The following is a 22,834-nucleotide window of genomic DNA, read 5'->3' as shown; positions in this document are numbered from 1 at the left end:
CAAGTTCACGGAGAACACTACCACAGAACCCCCCGGATCCGATCAAAAGAGTCAGACCCAGGAGATTCCACTGCAGCGACCCCGTTCACTGAGAAGGGTCAGTCACCGATGTGGAGGATCCCTCAGAGGAAAACACTGGAGTGTAATAAAATGTAAAAGGAATAAAATTAAAATATATATAATGTCATGATGCGGACGTGAGTTCAGAATGACCCAGATGCTGGAACCCGGAAGGAGGCTAGGACTCAATGGTAAGTTTCAAGTGGTTTAATCTGAAATAGGTCTTGACAGGTTTATCTCTAGTCAAAGAGCTAAGGCTAGCTGGAGAAATCTTGAGGAGGAATTTCCTTGAGGGAGTTCTGCGGCGTGGGCGAGGCTTGAACCATGGCGAGGAGAGGCGGCTGGCTGGAGGTTACTTGAGGCGGATAGACAGCAGCGTAGGAGGACAGCGACCAGGTGAGGATCCAATAGGTTTAAGTCCTGAGGCAGAGCGAGAAAAAACACTATGAGCGTGAGGCAATGAGACGTGAGACATAAACATGAGCTGACCAGACTATGCACCATAGGAGGAACAACGAACTGGCACCGGCTGATGATCCAGGAGGAGCTTATGAAGGAAGGTGTAGATGAGGTGAGTGAATCCAGCTGGTCGCGTCCAACACAGGAAGGAGGGGGGAGGAGGGAGTAGCTGCCAGGCCATGACAGTACCCCCCCCTCAACGACCGCCACCAGGCGGTCCAGGGCGACGATCAGGATGGGCAGCATAGAAGTCGTCGATGAGGGTACGGTCCAGGACGAGCGAACGCGAGATCCACGAACGTTCCTCTTGACCATACCCCTCCCAATCCACCAAGAACTGGACCCCGCGACCCCGACGCCGAACGTCCAAGATCTTGGAGACAGTGAAGGCGGGGGCCCCATCGATGGTACGGGCGGGTGGCGGGGAAGCGGCCGGCGGGCACAAAGGGCTCTCGGAAACAGGCTTGATCTGTGACACATGGAATGTGGGGTGTATCTGCAGAGCCGCCGGCAGACGAAGTCGAACACAGGTCGGATTAATGACCCGGTCGATCGTATAAGGCCCAATGAACTTGGGCGACAGCTTGCGAGAGGACCCCTGGAGAGGGACATTACGGGAGGACAGCCACACCCTTTGACCTGGTTGGTATTCGGGACTCACCCCCCTGTGACGGTTGGCAATCTGGCGGTTATTCTCAGCGGTGCGGACGAGAGCGGCCTTGGTCTGCAGCCAGATCTCCTGACAGCGCTGCAGATGGAGCTGGATAGAGGGAACCGCCAGATCCAATTCCTGGGAAGGAAACAAGGGGGGTGAGTAGCCCAGCGAGGCTTCAAAAGGTGACCGTCCCGTGGCTGTAGAGGTGTGGGAATTATGGGCATATTCTGCCTAAATCAGATACTTGGACCAGTCAGCATGGTTCTGAGCTGCCAAGCATCTGAGGGCGGCCTCTAGCTCTTGGTTCGCCCGCTCCGCTTGACCGTTAGCCTGAGGATGGTACCCTGAAGTCAAACTGACCGTGGCCCCCAGGGCGGAGCAGAATGCTTTCCAAACTTGGGATGTAAACTGGGGGCCACGATCTGACACGATGTCACAAGGGATCCCATGATGTCGGAAGACGTGGTTGACGAGGGCGTCGGCGGTCTCAGTGGCTGTGGGAAGTTGAGGGAGTGGAACAAACTGGGCGGCTTTGGAGAATCGGTCTATGACGGTTAGTATGACCGTATGGCCCTGTGAAGGTGGGAGTCCTGTGACAAAGTCCACAGCAATGTGGGACCAGGGACGGCTAGGGATGGGCAGCGGCAGCAGGAGACCAGAAGGAGGTCGGTTAGACGTCTTGGAGCGAGCGCAAGTACTACAAGCAGCTATGTACTCCTTGACGTCACGTTCCAAGGTGGGCCAGAAAAAGCGACGCTTAAGGAGTCGAATAGTCCGAAAAACCCCTCCGTGGCAGGCGAGACGTGAGGTGTGACCCCAGGTGAGGACCTCGGACCTGAGGGAGTCTGGAACATAGAGGGTGCCAGGAGGGTTTGTGATACCGGCGGGGATCTCGCTCTGGGCCTGCTGGACCCTGTTCTCAATCTCCCACGTGAGATTGCCTATAAAACAGGACGTTGGTAGAATGGTGGAGACAGAGTTGTCGTCAGACCTGGAGTATTTGCGTGAGAGGGCGTCTGGCTTGACATTACGGCTGCCTGGACGATATGTGATGGCGAAGTTGAATCGATCAAAAAATAAGCACCACCTGGCTTGACGGGAGTTGAGCCGTTTTGCACTGCGTAAATATGCCAAGTTCTTGTGGTCTGTCCAAACTATAAATTGTTGTTCCGCCCCCTCCAGCCAGTGACGCCATTCTTCCAACGCGAGCTTGATGTCTAGCAACTCACGATTGCCCACATCGTAGTTCCGCTCAGCCGGACTTAGTTTGCGGGAAAAGAACGCACAGGGCTTAAGTTTCCCCGTGCCGTCCTCGCGCTGGGACAAAACAGCGCCCACCCCCGAGTCAGAGGCGTCGACTTCCACAATGAATTGCTTAGCCACGTCGGGTTGGATGAGGATAGGTGCGGAAACAAACAGGGACTTTAAACGTTTGAAAGCGGCATCAGCGGCAGAGTTCCAGACAAAAGGGCGATTGATGGAGGTGAGTTGCGTGAGAGGGGCTGCAATACTGCTGTAATCACGAATGAAACGGCGATAGAAGTTGGAAAACCCCAGGAATTGTTGGAGCTTCTTGCGGGTTTGTGGAGTCTCCCACTGAGCGACAGCCTCGATCTTAGCGGGGTCAGGACGGATATTTTTTTTTTTTTTTTTTTTTTTTTACTTGTTCTGTCCAACAGCTGAGCAAACAGATTAGAGCTGAAGGCTTTTTGTGTTGGACAGGTTTTACTATCACAAAAAGAGGTTATATAGCTTCAAGAAACTAGAGTGTAGATTTGTATAAACCCCTTTTTGTCGTATTATTTTTTATTTATTTGTTACATTTAGTGTGTGTGGGGAGGGAGAGGGGAAGAATGTGAGGGGAGGGTGGAAGAGAGTAAAAGGAAGAAAGGTGAAAAGGTGGGGGATACAAGCACTGATTTGACTAAGTTATTAATTTAAGCTGTAACAATTATACCAGATCTGCTGGAAAGACGAATGTTACATCAAAGGTGAAAATCTGACACTAAGATGAGCGAGAAAAAAAAACTGTCCATCAATACACTGTAGGTAAGGAGGAGGGATGAAGCAGACAGGGAGCAGTGTGGAGTGTGCACGTGCACGTGGGGGTGGAGATACATGCATGCTGCCGACGTGAACCGTGTGTTCATAAAGGGAGCCAGATCCTACCCAGCCAGACCAGCCAGACCAGGAGAGGGGAGGAGAGCCCCCCAGGCCAGAAGCCCCCCCAGCATCCGGACCCAGGCAGCCCGGGAGGGGAGGAGGAGGGGACCGCCCACCCCACCAGCCAGGCACAGAGAGGGCCCCCCTACAGGGGCCCCCCCAATGCCCAGAGGCACAAGCGAACCCAGTGTCCGGCCCCCAGGCCACAAGACAGGAGCGCTTAGCCGTACCAGGCGGCAGCCATGGGGGCCACCGGGCGCCGGACACTGAGACAAAGGCCAGGGACGAAGCCAGGGCCCCCGGAACCCAAGAGCCGGCCACCACCCGACCGGCGCCCCGTCCCCGCAAGCCAGCCCAGGCCCGCGACCTTAGCAACCCAGGGATCGCCACGCACCCGCAGCCACAGCCACCCCCCTAAAACCCTACGCACTACCACCCCCCCCCCGCCATAATATCTGACCCCCCCTCCCCAACCCTCTCAGTGCCCTCCCCTCTCTGTGATGGGGAGGGAAAGCCCCAGAGGGTCCCAGCGAGCCAGCCCCCAGGTCGGTCCTACCCATGCACTCACACACACATACTCACAATCATCTGGTTACCCTCCCTACCCCCGCCGCCAAGCAGCAACCCCCCCCCCCAGCCGACCGACCCCCAGCGCCGCATGCCCGACCCCTCCCGCAGCCGACAGGACACCCATAAGCCCGGCCGCCCCGAGAGGACCAGGCGGGTGAAGACCGGCCGCCCCCCCCCGACCCCACCCATGTATGGAGGTGTGGGAGTGCTGTGTGTGTGCTGCAGGTAAAATAGGAGGTCACCAGTGTGGGGGGATCCACCGCTGCCAAGCCGCAAAGCCCCCCACTCCGGAGTCCCTCTGTGAGTGGTGTGTATTTGCTGTGTGTGTGCTGCTAGCATGCAGTGTGTGTGTCTACAGAGGAAGTTAAAATTGTGGGGGGGCCAGCGAAAGGTGAGCACGGATGTTTCACCGTGCCCCCCTCCACCAGACCCTCTCCACAAGGCCCTAGATGAATCAGAGTGTCTAATATGCAAGTAAAAAGCGGGGAGGAGGGCGGGTGCCAACGAGAACCCAGAGAGGGCCATCCCCAGTGAGCCCCGCCAGCATACCCCTCCCATCCAGATCCCGGGGCCCTATGTGCCTGTGTGCAATATTTGTTTGGGTGAGAGCGGGGAGGAGCGGGCGGATGGGCACAACCGGGGGAGAAGGCTCCCCCGAGCGACCGGCCCCCCAGCCGGCCGCGGTAGGCGCCCCCCCTCCCAGAGCGGCCGGGCAGCCAGAAACGCCAAGCCAGCCGCAGTTGGAGGCCAGAGCCTCGCGGCGCCGAGAGACAGCCAGCAAGGAAGGGTCCCGGTGCCAGAACGGGGGGGCAGGGGGTCCAGCCCCACCATTCATACCCTGGCCCCTCTAAGGACTAGCACACTGCCCCCCCAGGCCCCCCCCCCCAAAAATAAATAAGTAATAATAATAATAATAATAATAATAATAATAATAATAATAATAATAATAATAATACTAATAATAAAATAATTAATATAATAATAATAATAATAATAATAATGAAATAAACCCACCCAAGTGAACCCATTAACCCCTGCTGTGACTGCGGCGCCGACCCCCGGGGGGCCAGGCCACGCGCCAACTACCGGCCACGGGCGAAACACCGGCCACGGGCAGACGACCCCAGGCCCCAGAGCCCCAAGCCCCCCCCCCAGCCCCCGCCACGGCGACCAGCCACCCAGCACGGCACCCGGCCGCCGTTCCCGGTCAGCCGCACTGCCTACCCTGCGCCCAGCAGGCACCCGCCCAGGAACCCCTGCCAAGTTGCCGGCAGAGTGTGCGCCCCCACCACCACCCCACCCAGGCAACCAGAGCCCCGAGCCGGGAGAACGACAGGCCCGGCAGAGCCCACCCCCCCAAACCCACCCCGGCCCACCCAACCAGCCAGGACCCGGCTCAACCTATCACCATCCCACCCCCACTAGGTGATGTGACTAACCAGCTGGAGCCAGGGAGAGTCTGAAGCCGACAGGTTTTTTGTGGAGGACATTATCTCTGAACTAATATGCTCTGACATGAGGTTTCTGTAGTGGTTGATGCTAAGATTATTTTTAGATTTCCAGTTTAGGAGGATAGTTTTCTTTGCGATACATACAGCGGTGAGAACCATATAAGCCTTGTTAGATTCCATGTTGATGTTATTCAGGTCACCTAATAAGCAGAATTTGGGGCAAGCAGGAATCTTATGATTAAACCAGATTGATAAATCCTCACAAACCTTACGCCAGAATGATTGGACAGGTGGACAGACCCACAGGGCATGCAAATAGTCGTCTATGTTGTTACCTATGCACTGTGTGCATGTAGCAGACTGATTGAGACCCATTTTAAATAACCTCTGTCCGGTGTAGTGAGTTCTGTGGAGAATCTTGTATTGAATAAGTTGCAGATTAGGGCTTTTGGTCATATTAAAGGCATTCAAACAGATCTGTAGCCAAAATTGATCACTAGAATTCAATGATAGCTCAGACTCCCATTTTGTCATGGGTAAGTAAATGGTTTCATCTATGTCTGATAACATCTTATAAATTTTGGAGGTGAGTTTGGGATTTTTAAGGTCCATGAAATGTGTTACTGTAAGGGGAGGGTCTAGGTCTATTTGGGTCAGGCAGTATTTAGTGCTTATAGCTGATTTAAGCTGCTGATATTCTAGAAATTTGTTTATATTAATTCCATAGGTTGAGGATAACGTTGAGAGGGACATAAATTTTCTATTCTGAATTATATGCTGGAACTGCTCGATTCCTTTGTTCTTCCATGAAGCAAAATGAATCATGTTTTTGTTAATCAAAATGTCAGGGTTATTCCAAATGGGGGTAAGTTTACATGGAAATAATGTGAGGTTGTTTTTTTTAAGAAAATCCCACCAGGCTGTTAAGGATGAGCTGATGTTTAAACTTCTGAAGCATTTGTGTTGTTTAATTTTAGAACTGAAGAAAGGTAAATTAGAAATATCTAGGTTATCACAGAGATTTTGTTCAATGTCTAGCCAGGATTCATCCAGCACACCAGGATTCAGCCATTTTTGTACATAACACAATCTGTTCGCGGAGTAGTAGTCCTGGAAGTCTGGAAGGCCTAGTCCTCCTCTATCTTTAGGTTTTTTAATAGTTTTTAAACTAATCCGTGGGGGTTTACCTTCCCAGAGGTATTGGGAAATGAATGAGTCTAATGATTTGAACCAAGTAGTTGGAGGTTTGGAAGGAATCATTGAAAATAGGTAGTTAATTTTTGGGAGAATCATCATTTTTATGGCTGCAACTCTCCCGATTAGAGAAATGGGTAGAGTTTTCCATCTAGTGAGATCAGCCTCGGTTGTTTTAAGTAGTTGGGTGTGGTTTAGCTTGAGTAGATCAGAAAGCCTAGAGGAGATATTTATACCTAAGTACTTTATGTTGCCTGTTTGTATTTTAATAGATGACGGATTTAGATAATTGCAATTAATTGGTAAAATTGTGCTTTTAGACCAGTTTATGGATTATTCTGAAACTGAGGAAAATCTATTAATTAGGGAGATGATTTGGCAGATGGAAGATTGTGAATTAGGAGTAAATAGTAAAACATCATCTGCATAAAGACTTATTTTGTGTTCTAAATTTTTGGTTTGAATGCCTTCAATGTCTCGACTTTGCCTAATAGCAGCAGCTAGAGGTTCAATAAATAGTGCAAATAAAGACGGAGATAGTGGACAGCCTTGTCTGGTTCCTCTTTGTAAATTAAAGCTTGGAGATGTTTGATCATTTGTTCTGATACGAGCATTAGGAGAGGCATATAGTATTTTAATCCAGTTAATAAATGATTTTCCAAAGCCAAATTTGTTCAGGGTGGCTATTAAAAATTTCCAGTTGACCCGATCAAATGCCTTTTCTGCGTCCAGTGACAAAATGGTTGCTTCTCGGTTGTTGATGGTTGTATAATCTATGAGGTTGATTAATCTGCGCATGTTGGTAGATGAATGTCTACCCTTTATAAAACCTGTTTGGTCAGGATGTATTAGAGAGGGAACTACCTTCTCCAGCCTTCCCGCCAAAGCTTTGCAGATTATTTTAAGATCTGCATTAATCAGCGATATGGGTCGATAGCTGGATGGTGATGTGGGATCTTTCCCAGGTTTCAGAAGTAAGATTATATTAGCAGAATTCATATTTGGAGGTAGATAATTGTTGTCCTTAATTTCTATTGTCATTCTGAGAAAAATGGGAGCTAAGATTTGCCAAAACTCTTTATAAAATTCTGCTGGGAAGCCGTCTGGTCCTGGGGCTTTTTTACTAGGCATGTTGGTTAATGCTTTATGTAGCTCTTCTTTAGTAAAAGGGGACTCCAGGGCTGTGATTTGTTCCTCTGTTGGTCTAGGCAAATCTATGCTATTGAGAAAACTGTTGATGTCATTGTCAGAGGGATTAATTTGGGATGAGTAGAGAGATTGGTAAAAGTTTTTAAAGACTGAATTTATTGCAGCTGGATCATGTGTTGCATTTCCTGTTAGGTCTATGACTGATGAAATAGTTGTCTTCTCTTTGTTTATTTTGAGTTGATTTGCCAAATATTTCCCAGATTTATTACTGTGATCAAACCTCTCCAAGCGTAGTCTCTGTAATAAAAACTGTGTTCTTTGATTAGTTATTTCATTTAATTCGATTCTTACTTTCCTTATTTGTTGTAGAGTTTGTTCATCCGGAGAGTTGCTGTAGGTTTCCTCTAACAGTCTGATTTTTTGCTCTAAATCCACTAGTTTAGAGTTTTCTTTTCTTTTTTTGTGGGATGAGAAGGCGATTATTTTTCCTCTCATGACTGCTTTCCCGGCCTCCCATAAAAGGCACGAGGAAATACCTGGGTGGTCATTATTTTGAAGATATGAGGACCATTCTTTAGCAAGGAAATCTATAAAGTTAGGGTCTCTGAGCAACGATGTATTGAACCTCCAGCTCCTTAATGAAGGTGGTGATGTTTTGTTTTTAAGAGTCAGGGAAACTGGTGCGTGGTCGCTGATAGTAATGGGGTGGATCTGTGCTTCCGTAGCTATGCTCAACAAGGAGCTGTTAACCAAGAAATAATCTAGCCTGGAGTATGATTGATGAACTGTGGAGAAAAAGGTATAAGTTCTTTTCGTGGGGTGGAATAAACGCCAAACATCACAAAGACCAAAATCCTCCATGTACTGTTTAACAGTGTTTGTGGATTGCCAGATTCTAAGATTTCCTGTGTTATTTAGCCTATCCATCTCTGGATCTAAACACATGTTGAGGTCACCTGCAATGATTAGCGATTTGTCTGTATGTTCAGATAGCGCAGAGAAGAAGGAATGAAAGAATTTAGGGTCATCTACATTGGGGGCGTACACATTAGCTAAACACAGCTGCATATTTTGAGTGGAAAGAGTGACTATTATAAATCTTCCTTCTGGGTCTATGACTGTACTAGTTTCTGTGAATTTAATTTCCCTATTTATCATAATTGTTACTCCTCTCTGTCTAGAATTATAACAGGCTGAATATACGTTGGGAAAATCTGCTGTGGCGAGAATATTCACTGAGGAACTAGACATATGAGTTTCTTGAAGAAACGCAAAATCAGTTTTGAGATCTTTTAATTTGCTCATTACTTTCAGTCTCCTCTCTCTGGTTCCAGCTCCGTGCACATTCCAAGTAACTAACCTTAGGGTGGACATGCTGCTGTTGAGGTGAATGCTAGAAACTGTATGTTGTTGATGGAGGCAAAAATGAGTATATATGTACACATAATTGTGTGCTTGATGTTGCTATGAGGCTTAATGTGTAATGCACAGTGCATGTGATGTAATGCTGGACATCCTGAGTGTCTGAGTGTGTTGTGCAGATCAGTACTATTGTAGAGTGGCTGGGTTATGTGGCAGCTTAGGTGAGGGGGAGGGAATAGTGTGTGAAAAAAGAAAAAAGGGAAAGGAGTGCAGAGGGGGGGATAAATAAGGAAACAGGGAGGGTAGAAACAGAACAAACCTATCATAAACAGGCTTGAAGCTGCTGAGGAGACTGGTGGTGATTTTACCTAAAGTGGAAACCTTTATGCCCCGTGAGTTATGCCCAGTGTGTCACATATAAGCATAAACTAACACCTGTGCAGAGAGTGTAAAGGGTGTGGATACATATCTGGTTTAGAAGAGCCAGGGAGTGACGTTTGGGTCGCGATGGAGCTGTCCATTCACATAGAGTCGGTCCACAGATATGACAGCGCGGGCCCCTTCGCTCAGAAATTTCTTCCTGATGGGGAACAGGATCCTTCGGCGCTCCAAGATTTCTTTGGGGAACTGATCATCCATCCTGAAGTCGGTTCCCCGGAGCTCCCTGCCACGGCGCCTCACCTCTTCCTTCTCCTTGTGAAGGACAAACTTGGCCACGATGGGTCTGGGCCTGCGGTTCCCAGGTCTCACTGCTCCCATGCGATGCACACTGTGAAAGTTTATGGTTTTAACTTTTTCCTCTGGAAGCTTTAGCTGGCTTTGAATAAAGTTTTTAATTTTTTCCTCGGCGTTTTCTTCTGGTGTTTCTGGTATTCCCATGACCACTAGGTTATCTCTCATGGATCTTGATTGAAGATCCAGAATGGACTCCTTGATCTTCTTATTTTCTTCAGAGAGTTGGCTCATTCCATCAGTGATGGACTTTACCGACTCCCTCAGCGCTGAATTCTCCGCGGTCAGGGTTTCCACTTGTTTTTGGGAAAATTCTAGAGCATCCTTGATCTCTTGAAATTCCCGGTGAAGAACTTCCAGGAGGGAAAGACGGCTGTCGAAGCTGGATAGTTTGGCATCAATGCTAAGAAGCATATCCCACGCGTTAGATTCAAACTCCGTCTTCGGTGGAGAAGCTCCCGGTGATTCTTCGGGTCGGCTCCGCTTGGTGGGGGCGGCTGGCTTGGCTGACTGAGGGGTTTTTCCCATGACGAGACGCTCGTATTGCTCGTCGATGTAGCTTGTCAGGCTGTCCAGATCCTCCTCGCTGCTGCAGCTCTCCAGGACGTTCGGAGTTTACTTTGGAAAAAAATCGGGGAGGGGAATGGCACTGGGACGGTGTATTTATCCCAAAAAAGAAGAAAAATAGAGAAAAAAAGATATTCCGCTGGCTTGTTTGTTGTTTTAGTTTCCCAGGATTAAATCATCTTATTTTCCACCAGGTCTCGAGCCGGTCCGCGTCACAGCGTCATGCTAACCCGGATATTGCCAGCTTCGATAATATAACCCAAGAACGGGACGGAAGACACATGAAACGCACACTTCTCAGCCTTGACATACAACTGATTGGCGAGAAGCCGTTCTAGGACAAGACGGACATGATGTTCGTGTTGTGTTTCATTGGAGGAAAAAACAAGAATATCGTCAAGATACACGAAGACAAAACGATCAAGAAAGTCCCTGAGGACATCATTTACCAAACGCTGGAACACTGCGGGGGCGTTGGTAAGCCCAAACGGCATCACAAGGTACTCGAAATGGCCCAACGGGGTGTTGAAAGCCGTCTTCCACTCGTCACCTTCGCGCATGCGTACAAGGTGGTAAGCGTTCCTGAGATCAAGTTTCGAGAAGATTTTAGCATGTTGGACAGAGTCGAAAACAGATTCTAATAATGGTAGGGTGTATTTATCCTTGACCGTGATCTGATTCAACTCTCGAAAATCGATGCATGGTCGCAACGTCTTATCCTTCTTCTCCACAAAAAAAAACCCGGCAGCGACTGGGGAAGAGGAAGGACGTATGTGACCCAGGGAAAGAGCCTCCTGAATATAGGCCTCCATGGAGCTCTTTTCAGGACCGGAAAGATTGTACAATTTACTCTTTGGAAGAGGAGCTCCATTTAGCAATTCGATAGCGCAGTCGTATGGTCGATGTGGCGGTAAAGCACTAGCCCTAGATTTACTGAATACGGAACGTAGGTCATGATAACAGGAGGGTATGTTAGACAGATCTATTTCTTTATCGGGTCCTGGGTCAGGTAACTTGGTGAGGGGAACAGCAGACTGCAGGCAGTTTGCCATACAGAAAGTGCTCCAGTTGGAAATGCGAGACGAACTCCAGTCAATACTGGGATTGTGCTTCTGAAGCCAAGAAAACCCGAGAATTAACGGCGTCTGCGGACATCGAGTGATAAAGAAATTATGGTATTCCCTGTGGTTACCGGAGGTAATAACGAGAACCGGACCGGTGCGTTTGGTAATGCGTGAAAGTTGTTTTCCCCCCAGACCCGCAGCATTAACAGCGTTATCGAGGACTTCAACCGGGAGAGAGAGTTCATGAACGAGACTTTGATCCATTAAACTATGTTCGGCCCCAGAGTCAACAAGAGCTTTAAATTCAAAAACTTGGTTCTTATTGCAAATCTTGACAGGAACGAGTAAAAACTTGGAAACGTGAGAAGGTTCAGGGTCACCCCCCCGTGGCCCGTCCCTAAACGAGGGGCTTCTGGAGTCCAAACGAGCGGTGCATTGAGAGACCTGATGGCCCGCCTGACCACAGTAAAAACATAACCCCCCATCACGACGCTTCTTTCTCTCCTCTAGAGAGAGCTTGGAGTGGCCTATTTGCATGGGTTCATCAGTTTTGACGGGGGGCGAAGCTAGGCTCGCTGGAGCCGCCAGGGGTAAGTCGCGAACGGGATAGTCAAGGGATGGAGGTGGCTTACATTTCTGCTCAGCGAGGCGTTCCCGGAGGCGGATGTCCGACCTCAGGGCGGCCGTGACAAGTTCTTCGAAAGTGCCTGCTTCGGGCTGGGTGCAAAGATGATCCTTAATGCGCTCATTCAGTGACTGGTAAAAAATCCCCTTGAGTGCGGGATCTGGCCATCCAGCCTCGACAGCAAAAATCCGGAAGTCAATGAGATGTTCACTCACCGGACGGTTACCCTGCCTGAGACCTAGCAACCGTCGGGTGGCTTCCTCCTGCTTTCGAGGCCGGTCGAAGACAAGGCGGAACTCTCCCAGGAAGCGTTCGAAAGGGAGATGCGAGATAGGATGGGAGGCCAGGAAAGCTTGAGCCCATTGCAGCGCCTTACTACGGAGAGAGTTCACGATTAGTGAGATACGAGTGTGATCGGCTTGATAATACCTGGGGTTAACCCTCTAGTCAAAGAGCTAAGGCTAGCTGGAGAAATCTTGAGGAGGAATTTCCTTGAGGGAGTTCTGCGGCGTGGGCGAGGCTTGAACCATGGCGAGGAGAGGCGGCTGGCTGGAGGTTTCTTGAGGCGGATAGACAGCAGCGTAGGAGGACAGCGACCAGGTGAGGATCCAATAGGTTTAAGTCCTGAGGCAGAGCGAGAAAAAACACTATGAGCGTGAGGCAATGAGACGTGAGACATAAACATGAGCTGACCAGACTATGCACCATAGGAGGAACAACGAACTGGCACCGGCTGATGATCCAGGAGGAGCTTATGAAGGAAGGTGTAGATGAGGTGAGTGAATCCAGCTGGTCGCGTCCAACACAGGAAGGAGAGGGGAGGAGGGAGTAGCTGCCAGGCCATGACATATAAAACATGGACAAAAAACAAATAATTACATAAACCTAAAAAGGCATATGAAATAGTAAGAGCGACTTAAAAATTAATAGAATAAATAAACAAATAAATGTATTTACATACACATATATAAAACTAGTTAAAAGGAGAATACTAAATAATTAAAATATTTTTAAAAAAAAATCCTAAAATTCAACTAAAAGCTAAATTAATAAGGTAGGTCTTAAGCCTTCCTTTAAAAACATGAACAGTCTCTGCGGCCCTGAGGCTCTCTGGGAGGCTGTTCCACAGGCGAGGTCCGTAAAAACTGAATGAGGCCTCGCCGTATGTTTTTGTTCTAACTTTTGGAATAACCAAAAGGCCGGTATCAGAGGACCTCAGGGTCCGCGAGGGCTCATACTTTAAAATCATGTCAGATAAATATGAAGGCCCGAGAACATAAAAACATTTGTAAACCAATAAAAGAACTTTATGTTAAAAAGAACATAACAGAACTTTTATGTTACCCTTTAGGGTGACACGTGCAAAAAATGGTCCCACGGCTCTGTATGTTTACCTGACAGATGTGTTCTGATCCCAGCTGGACTCTGTAGCATCACCACAAATCCCTCAGTCGTCTTCTGATTTCAAGGAGCAGACGGAACAACCGTCAGAAGCAAACTTCACTCTGAACGGTGACATGAAAAGGTTCTCAGCAGTGTTTTCATTTGAAAGGCCCCTCAAAGGCACTCACCAATCAGGAATGACCCCAACTCCTCTGACAGACTGCTCAGCACAGCTGTTAATTATGCATCCTCCATCAGGGGGAAATTGTATTCTCTCTCCCAACTGAAGGAATAAATAACTACAACTGAAGTCTGACTTAGATCATGTGATTGACACTTAACCCTGTCAGCACTGAAGCAATGAAAACCAATCAATAAATCAGAGATGCAGCATCAGATCTGTGTGTTTTAATTGCTGCGCGGTGCATAATTTATCCGTCGGAAGCAGTGAAGTGACTCCAAGCGTTGATTACCGAGCTAAAGGATGATCACAGTGAATGGCAGATTGGTCTGTGGCCTCGATGGGCAGAGCCGCTCCACACTTCCAGTCAGCCACGACAGAGAGGCGCTGATGTGAGGAAGTGTTTACTCGTCCAACTAAACACCGCCGTCCGCATGGCTTCAATTTTTTTATCACAGTTGTAAATTTAATTTAGAGACTGAAAAAAAATCCATATCAATGCAGAAGTTCAGAACTTGATTTAGTGCCTGTCAATACACTTTTTCTACACTCATTTAATAATAATAATAATAATAATAATGGATTGGATTTTTCTGCGCTTTTCAAGACACCCAAAGCGCTTACATTGTGTCCATTATTCATTCACTCCTCATTCATTCTTGGTGATGGTAAGCTACTGTTGTAGCCACAGCTGCCCTGGGGCAGACTGACAGAGGCGTGGTTGCCAGTTCGCGCCTACGGCCCCTCTGACCATCACCGGGACCATTCATGCGCATTCACACACCAGTGGAGACACACTGGAGGCCAGGAGGGTGAAGTGTCTTGCCCAAGGACACAACGACATTTTTGGCTGGTGGGAGCGGGGATTGAACTGCCAACCCTTCGATCATTGGACGACCCTCTCAACCACCTGAGCCACTGTCGCCCCAAATGTTTACATTTGGTAGAAAAGTCATTTGTGGCATTTAGTCCAAAGACAACTGGAGTCCATAACGTTGAACACAGATCTAAAAACAGATTTAACCATCATGACCCCAAAACAACTGAAAATAATAATTTAATTTCTACTCTTTTTCTTATTTATTATAGGAATTTTAACAGAAGACTGAAAAATTAAAAAAAATACTGTTCATTTTGTGGTTTCTTCAGTTGAAAATGGAGCGTACCATTGTTTTGTGTGTATTAAACATATCATAAAATATTTGTAAGGATAATGGAAGTAACAAGCACTTATGACATATGATGTCATATGGTGTCCTTATATCACACTCTAGTCGTCAGTAAGGTGACTACTGGTCCCTTACTGACCGCACACAATGGGTGACCTAGAAGTGTCCTTAGGACACCCAGAGGACCCATAGGACTGCACACTGATTGTCAAATATCTTTATTTCTTACAGTCAGAGGAGTGTGCACGTATCACGTGAACAGAACCAACCAGGTCCATGAACAGTCTGCAGGATTTTGGGGGCAGAAAAAAGAAATATCCATACAATCTCACCTACTTCCCCCTCACTCACCCTTACGTGTTGGCGGTCGCTGCAACCTGTCACAAGCAGGTTCAAAATAAAATGTTAATGTAACTTTGGATGAGATTTCTTGTGTTTCTTTTAGTGAAACTAAGTTCTCTAAATTAAGAAAAAGTTGTCTTTTCTACAGTTCTTACAAATGGCTCAAAATATGTTTTCTATTGTTTTACCATGAATTTTTCTTAAACATTTGCTTTTATTGTTTTTATTTTTTTGGTTAACCTCCCACCTTGCTGCCATGCCCTGTACTGAGCATATTTTCTTTTCAGGTGTTTTGAAAAATAAAAATAAAAAGGTACTGTGAACATTTAGTTTGTATGTTTTATCCTCAGTTTGCTTTGTGCAGAGGCAGTTTCCCAAGATGCAGACTACCAAAAGTGATGCAAACAGAGGCTTTGACTTGCTTAAAGAGCCTTGTGGGTATAAAGTATAAATAATGTAACCTACAGAGAGAGACTTGATAGTTTGCACCATTCTCTCCTGCACACCCAGCCAGGTCCCATCCAGATTAGTTGCATCTGCTGGACTTATCCCCCGTCAACCTTTGGAAGCCCCTCTGCTCTCCACCTCTCCAATGTTTGTATGAACTTCTGTTTGTTTTTGACAGTGATTTGCTGTCCCATTAAAAAAGAATACCAGCTTATGACATATTCAAAGAGGGCATGTGTGGAGTATAAAGTCAAGGGAGGCTATGATTCATTAATGGAGCCATAAATACATAACTCACTCTTGTGCGATATCATACTCACTGTTGAATTCACGGTGACATTCGCATATTTCCCTGCTCAAAGAATCAGGATCTATTACAAACGGTATATTAAAGAATTATAGAGAGATCTTTAAACTATTCATAAGCACTTTACAATTGGCGTTGGCCTTTCATCTGTTCAGATTTTCTTCCATGATGTAGAGCTTTTAGCCTGAATACGTGAGATGCTGATTACACAGATTTTACAGTGAACCTTGCAGGTTAATTGTTGCTCATAATGAACGGGCCACAGAAAGTTCTGCTGATTTTATTTTTCAAACTATTTTATGTTTCTAAGAAAGAAGACGTGGAGTGTGTGAACTCAGTTCCTATTGTTTTGTTTATACCATCAGCAGCAAACACGAATTTCTTTTTCTTCAGATCTCCCCAACACTCCTCCACTCGGATCTGTCTTTGCAGTCCAGAAAAAAAAATCAAAAATAGATGTCAGATAGGACAGAATATCACTAAAATCTAATTGAATGGAGGCATATCAAGACATTCTACAGTCCGTGATGATGTCATTTCCAGTCTGAGACCAAAACCTGATCACTCATGGCATTGCTGGGGAGCGGTCGTCCTCCCAAAGTGTCTTTGGGTAAGACACTTGACCCCACATTGCCCTCAGTGGTTTAGTGACCAAACTTTTTCTCTTAACCCTTTAACGCCACTGTTGACGCTCTTTGAATGATCCCAACTCTTTAACCACTTACTCAATGAACGAAATCCTGGCGGATTCTGAGGCGGAGAAAAGCAGCTTTGCGCTGAAATGACACACTTTGCAGGCGTGAAGTCCTAACCCAGCAGATTTTGACGCATAAAGAAGCAGCTTTGCGCCAAGATGGGCGATTTACAACAATCTATGACGGGTGTAAGTTGAGTATGACGCAAAGCTGCTCTTCACTATAATTCGTTGAAAATACAGAAATTGCATAAACCGCCGAAGAGTTTAAGCACTTTGCAGAGCATGTGTTATTTGCTGTCGCCAGCAATATCATAAACTTTATAGAAGTTTACACTACATTCAGGCCAGGTTCAGTGAACCATTCCCGGGCCGGCTCAGGGTGGTGGTCCAGAACTCCCCTCAGGCTCAGCAACCCAACATAACACAACTCTCAGGTGCAAATCCCTACATTGTCTTCTCATTCATTCATTCATTCATTCATTCATTCATCTTCTTCCGTTTATTCCCTTTCGGGGTCACTGGGCTGCTGGAGCCTATCCTAGCCACTTGTGGGCGAAGGCAGGGGGCCTCCTGGACAGGTCGCCAGTCTATCGCATACATTGTCTTCTCTATTTATAAAATGCATTAAAGGCAAGGCAGCAAGCCCATTTAAAATGATACAGGCATTCAGAAACAGCTGCTAAAGTCCATAGTGTTGTACAGTATTCCTTCATATTGGGGCGGTTAAAGTACAGATCCCACAGGGGATGGGTCAAATGTGGATAGCAAATTTCACTCCCAGGAGTAACAACTGATGGGACTTTAACTTTAACATGCAGCCTGGTTTTGGAACTGAAATGACTGCGATGGAAAAATCCCTGGATGTTAGTCTTTAAAAACTCATCTGCATTGGGTAATTGTTGAGCCGGGAATCCAAAAACAGTACAGTGTACATCTATGACTGCAGATAAACAGGGGTAACTTCTTATACCAACTTTGCAAAAGTGAAGACAGAACAGATGAATTATTCTCACAGTAATTTCATTTGTCTTAAAGTTGAAACCATGCCTGTCTGTTGTCAGGAGGTTCAATAAAACGAGTGCATTCTTTCGAGCCACGGTCTGAAAATAACAGCAGCAGCAGCGGCTCATGCTGCTCTCCTCTCAGAAGTTGCATAAGCTTTGTTATGAAATCAGCAGATGGAGCAAACTTCAAGCTCATCCCAGCAACACAAAGAGCTCCCGTCAGCCGGGATGCTCAAAGAGCATAGAGGCACGCGCACTTTTCCCTGCATGAGTTCAAGCCTTTATCTCAACCAGCCCGACTGTTCTGGCTGTTGTTGTTGGTATCGCTTTGGTGTGAATCGCCCTGCGCTCCCCAGCTCGCTGCCGCTTTAATAAGTTCAGTGTTTGCTTTTGCTCCATTCTCCATTCTTCTGCCTCCGCACCGTCAACAGCCGGACTTTCTCTGCAGCCCTCTCCTAATTGCTGTAGAATCTCTCCTCACCGGCCGACTTCTGTCTTGAAAAAGAGACCATGTTTGTACTGGCTGTTCAGCTTTTATCTATATTTTAAGCCACACACAAGGTGTAGAGTCGGCCTGGAGCTTGTTACAGGGGCCCACAGCTGCATAATTCATGAAGAGGAGCTGCCTGCTGCAGCGGCTAAAAAAAAAAAAAAAAGAGCAGTGGATGGCAGGACCGAGCTGCACTGGCCTGCCACCTGTGTGTAAATGCTTGCTGTGTTTGCCTGCTGTAGCTGGGACTGTGTTTTTCTTGAGGTGAGATCAAAACGGGAGCGTGCCGCATGCACCGAGCGATGGCAGGTGATCTGTCCATTAAGGTTCCCGCTGTCTCTTTGCTCAAAGGAGAATCACGCTGGGATGAGATGTCATGTCTTCTTCTCACATCAACCCTTCAACCTCCACATTTTTCCTGCAGAGGAGCTCCTTCGGAAAAACAGGACATGTACTCAGAGGGGCAGGGATAGGATGTAGGAGCAAAGTGGATCTGCTCATGGAATTATTTAATCTGTAATCCAATTAAATACACAAGTAAATCTTGGTTATGGTAGTTAAGAAAACAACAAATTTACTGCTGATTCTGAGCCTGCATGAGGTTACAGAAGGGAAGGATGAACTCTAAGGCTACAGACACACCTAGCATGTGACGCAGGTTCAACAACACCAGTTTAGCCCATAGTTTTCATACTGGACGATCAGGGAGCAGTACATTCTTTTTCTTTTTCTACTGTCTCCCGGGGCATGTGTGCCACCTAAAGTTGGAAAAGGCTTGGTGAGAAATATCAAAGTGCTTCAAATCTGGTGAATCTTGTTCCAGGCTTTTTCTTTCACAGCTCCATTCCAATAAATCAAAGCCTTGGTGTCATAGAAGTCTGACCGGGAACAAATGATGCTATTTCTTCTTTGTGATTAATTTTCAGTTGGCACTTCCTTAACATAAATGGTCTAAATAATGCAAAATCGACTTTGTTGAGCCCCCAGTCCATGAAAGTGGGTCCTCACATTGTGATGTCACAAAGTGAGGAGCAGCCCTTCCAGGAAGAGTCTGCACTTCCAGCCCCGCCCCCTCCCTTTCTCAGTGGAGCTAGCACTGATCGGCTAAACGCTTTCATTTTATATTAACAATATGCACATCCATCTTTGCAAAAGTTCAGATGTTGATTGTTTTTGTGGGCGAAACGCAGACACGCTGCTGAGACCAGCTCTATGTCGATGTCATGAAATGGGCGCCACCCACAAGGAGCGAAAGGCGGTCCCTTGAGATCAAGTTGTGCTAGGCAGAAAAATGAGCCGCGTAAATGACTAATATTTCATAAAAATAGTTATTGAGTGTGCCAAAGGTCATTTTTGATCATAAGTATGGATATGCATATAGGAGAGAAATGAGAGTCAAGTTAGAATCTGAAGCAGCCATGTTTGCATTTACTCTGAAAGGTTTAAGAAAGGCATGATATAAAAGAGACGCCATCCATGCGTTACAACCAAATTTGAGTCCCTGATTGATCAAAGCTCAACCTGATAACACTTCCTCTCCAATGAGCAGGCGTTTTGCACGTAGAGACAGCAAACAGTCGCAGAAACTTGTGTACATGAACGTGAGTTTTGAACAGGGTAGCCCGAAACACGCGTTTAGGTGCGTTTACTGTTCCTTTGCTTTCTTTCTTGTCCATATATTCAAACATGGCTGCTTCAAATTCTAACTTGACACTCATTTCTCTCCTATTGCTGATTAGTTTCGTCTTTCTTCCTTATACTGACTGTTTTTCACTGGGATCTAAAACCTTCTCATGAAGACCAGCAGTAGATTGGAGAAGGTGGAGCCTTGCAAATTAGCTGTTTTTTTTTTTGGTTTTTAGCTGACTTTTTTCCAGCTGCTTTCCTTGAAACATCAGACCTGCATCCATTTTTCTCTCATTGTGTGTCTTGTGTTTTCAGGCAGATCTCGGTGAAGCACTCACAGCAGGCGGGTGTTTGGTGGGAACAGGAAAGCCAGGTCAGGGTTTGAGGGAAAGGGAGGCCGAAAACGGCACGTGCAGGCGTGAGGAGCAGCACCGCCGTGGGAGAAGGCCTGATGCCTGGGATGCAGGCGGGGTGAGATGCGGTGAAGTCTGTGGGTTGATCTCTCTAAAAGCCTCGCCTCTTACAGCAAGCTCAAATGATTACAAACAAGGGCTCTGCTTCGGGGTGAGCCACCCAGGAGAGCGCCTCGCCTCGGGGCGATTTTCAGAAGACAGTTACAAGGGAGATGGATAATAGGAGATGGGTGGGTTGTGGACCTGCAGTGAAGTCAAGTTTAGGGTGTTTTTATTCTCCTGTTGTCTGGTCTGACTGAACACTTGCCTCGTGCTTGTTCAGAGGCTTTTTCATGCTTTCTGCTTCACTCTTCTCCTCTCAGGCCATTCTGCTCTTTTCTTTTCTTTCTGTCAGTCCTCCGATGCTCTGTTCCCTTTTCTCTCCTTCGACAAGGTCATGGAGAAATGTCGGCTTATATGAAAGCAAAGCTCCGAAGGCAGAAAGATGGCTCCTTGGAGTAAAAGACTCCCTTGCTCCCTTAGGCCTCGTTTTCTTCCTCCATCCCCGATCTGCCTCCACCTGTCTGTTCTTGTCCGATGAAGCAACATTTCAGGCTCTCCAAGCATTTATTCATTTTCTGTTTTTTCTTCAGTTTTATTTAGCTGTTTATGAAAAGGTTTTTAAAAGATTTTTGTATTCATAACAGTGCTAAAAGGGTTTGATATCTACAAAACCCAGATGTAGAAATGCACTGATGAATATTCGTATCATCATAACTTCTGGGATTCTGTAAAGTCTTTTTCCCCAAATAGTTTATCTTTGCTTCAAATCCTCGTACCATCTCTTAAATTAATCATTTTCAAACTAAGTGTTCACGTTTGTTGTTGTTTTTTCCCCCCGGCTGAATCGTTTAATAAAACTACAGTTTATGTTCAAAGTTTTCATTTCGAAAGTAACGTTTCTCAGTGGAGCCCCCCCCCCCCCCCCCCCCCGGAGGGCAGGAGGCAAAATGTGGCAGTTGTTTAAAAAACGACAGATGTTTGTTCGATGTTTTATTTCATGAAAATAAAAACACTTTCTTTAGAATATACAGTAGTCTTAAATCTAGAGTCAAGAAGCTTGTAGATTTAAGTTTTTCAATGCGCATGACTTTTGCATACAAGTATAAGTCAAGAGCGCCTTGCGACCGGCTGCAACCTGTCCAGCGTGTACCCTGCCTTCACCCAACGGTAGCCAGGACAGGCTCCAGCAACCCTGTCACCCCAAAAAGGCTATAAGACAATGTATGGATAGACTCAATAGCAAGCAAACCCCCTTTCAAGTACCACTCTGTCTTTTTGTTTAGTTTAGTTTTTTATCTTGCATGATCAGCAAAAAAATCCACCAAACAAACAGCAGTTCTGGCTCTTTTTCTGTAGATGCAGCTGTAAAATCAAATAGCAGAATCATAGCAGCACCAGACTGGTGTGAAAGGTTGTGTCATATGACCTCGTCCTGGGATCAGTGCCAAAGCAAATCTACATTTTAAAGGCGGTTAAAATTATCCTCTGACTTGTTAAATACTAGCAAAGCGCTTTTCTACCTTCCTGGAAGACCCAACGCACTTTACAATCACAGTCCCATTCAAACACTGATGGCGGCTCCGCTGCCAAACCGGCGCCAAACTTCCACCAGAGGAGGTGGGGGTTCCGCATCTTGCCCAAGGATACCCTGACAAATGAGCGAGCAAAGCAGGAATCGAAGCTGCAATCTTCCGATCAAAAGTCGACTGTCTTACTTAAAGCAGTTAAGGCTGCTTTAAAAATAAATGTAAATGTTTTCTGTCTTAAAAATCCTAAAATGAAACACAAAGTTTTGATTTATGTCCCCAAAATGTAAAGAAATGTTTAAGAAAGTTTCATTGATATTTTAAAAGGAGACTGAGAAGACAGACGAGGAATTTTTTCAGTTTTCTGGAGATACTTAAGTTTAAAGAAAGTAAAAGTTTTAAATCTGCTTTGCGTTTTATTTTGAAATGTTTAAATTTTGATGATACAGTTTGGTTTTCCTTCTGCGTGACATTTTTTTTGTACTTTATGCATGTCATGTCTTTGAATTTCTTCAGCCTTGCAGCCCCTTGTCCACAAATACAACAGTGATCTCCTCTAGTTCATGTCTCCAGATGTTTCTGCAGCCTCTTCTGTGGGTCGTGGCCTCTAAACCCAGTTCTTAACCCTGAACTAACCCCTGAAAGAAGTTAAAACCTGCAGAAACTGCTCGTACCATTAAGATGTCCTCATCCCACAGAGATAAAACTCAACCCAGGACTAGAGCACGATGCACTTACCGCTCTTACCCACAACCCCTTCCTCTCCTGCTGATGCGACGCCTACGGGCCACGGCGGCTCTGAATGATATCCGTTGTGACATCTCAAACAGGGAGGCAGCCCGGCGCTGCCCGTGGCAACCAGGGGAAACATGCTAATAGCGAGGTGCATTAGTGCACTCACAGACGGGCCCGCTAATCAGAGAGGACATCTGCCCCACTCTGACTCTGCAGCACTAAGAGTGGCTCCTCCATCACTTCAGCACTCAAACACCAAACAACTTTCCTGGGCTCGCCCTCCATTTCCTCACACACAGCTGCATGATTGTTCTTACCTATTTTCCAAAGGATGCTGGGAAATTTCCCACTTTTTTCTATGATATTTTGAAGTAAAATAACAAACGTTTATTACCTTCAAGATTACTCCTAAAGTGGATTT

At 46.5% G+C, this 22,834-nt stretch overlaps 1 protein-coding gene across 1 annotated transcript; it reads right to left on the bottom strand.

The window, feature by feature from the left end:
- Positions 1 to 715: 715 nt before the first annotated feature.
- LOC144983809 (uncharacterized) lies at positions 716 to 21,784 on the bottom strand. The gene is made up of 4 exons (XM_078931224.1): positions 21,673 to 21,784; positions 12,579 to 12,675; positions 12,267 to 12,480; positions 716 to 1,309 (listed from the first exon to the last, which is right to left on the bottom strand). The coding sequence occupies exons 1-4, from the start codon at positions 21,782 to 21,784 to the stop codon at positions 716 to 718; spliced, it is 1,017 nt and encodes a 338-aa protein (XP_078787350.1).
- Between the last annotated feature and the right edge of the window lie 1,050 nt (positions 21,785 to 22,834).

The sequence above is a fragment of the Oryzias latipes genome, chromosome 14, assembly GCF_053564925.1.
Source record: "Oryzias latipes strain Hd-rR chromosome 14, Olatipes_Hd-rR_3.1".
NCBI lineage: Eukaryota > Metazoa > Chordata > Actinopteri > Beloniformes > Adrianichthyidae > Oryzias > Oryzias latipes.
Note: the sequence above shows the minus strand (reverse complement) of the source record. Positions and strands in the feature narration are given on the sequence as shown.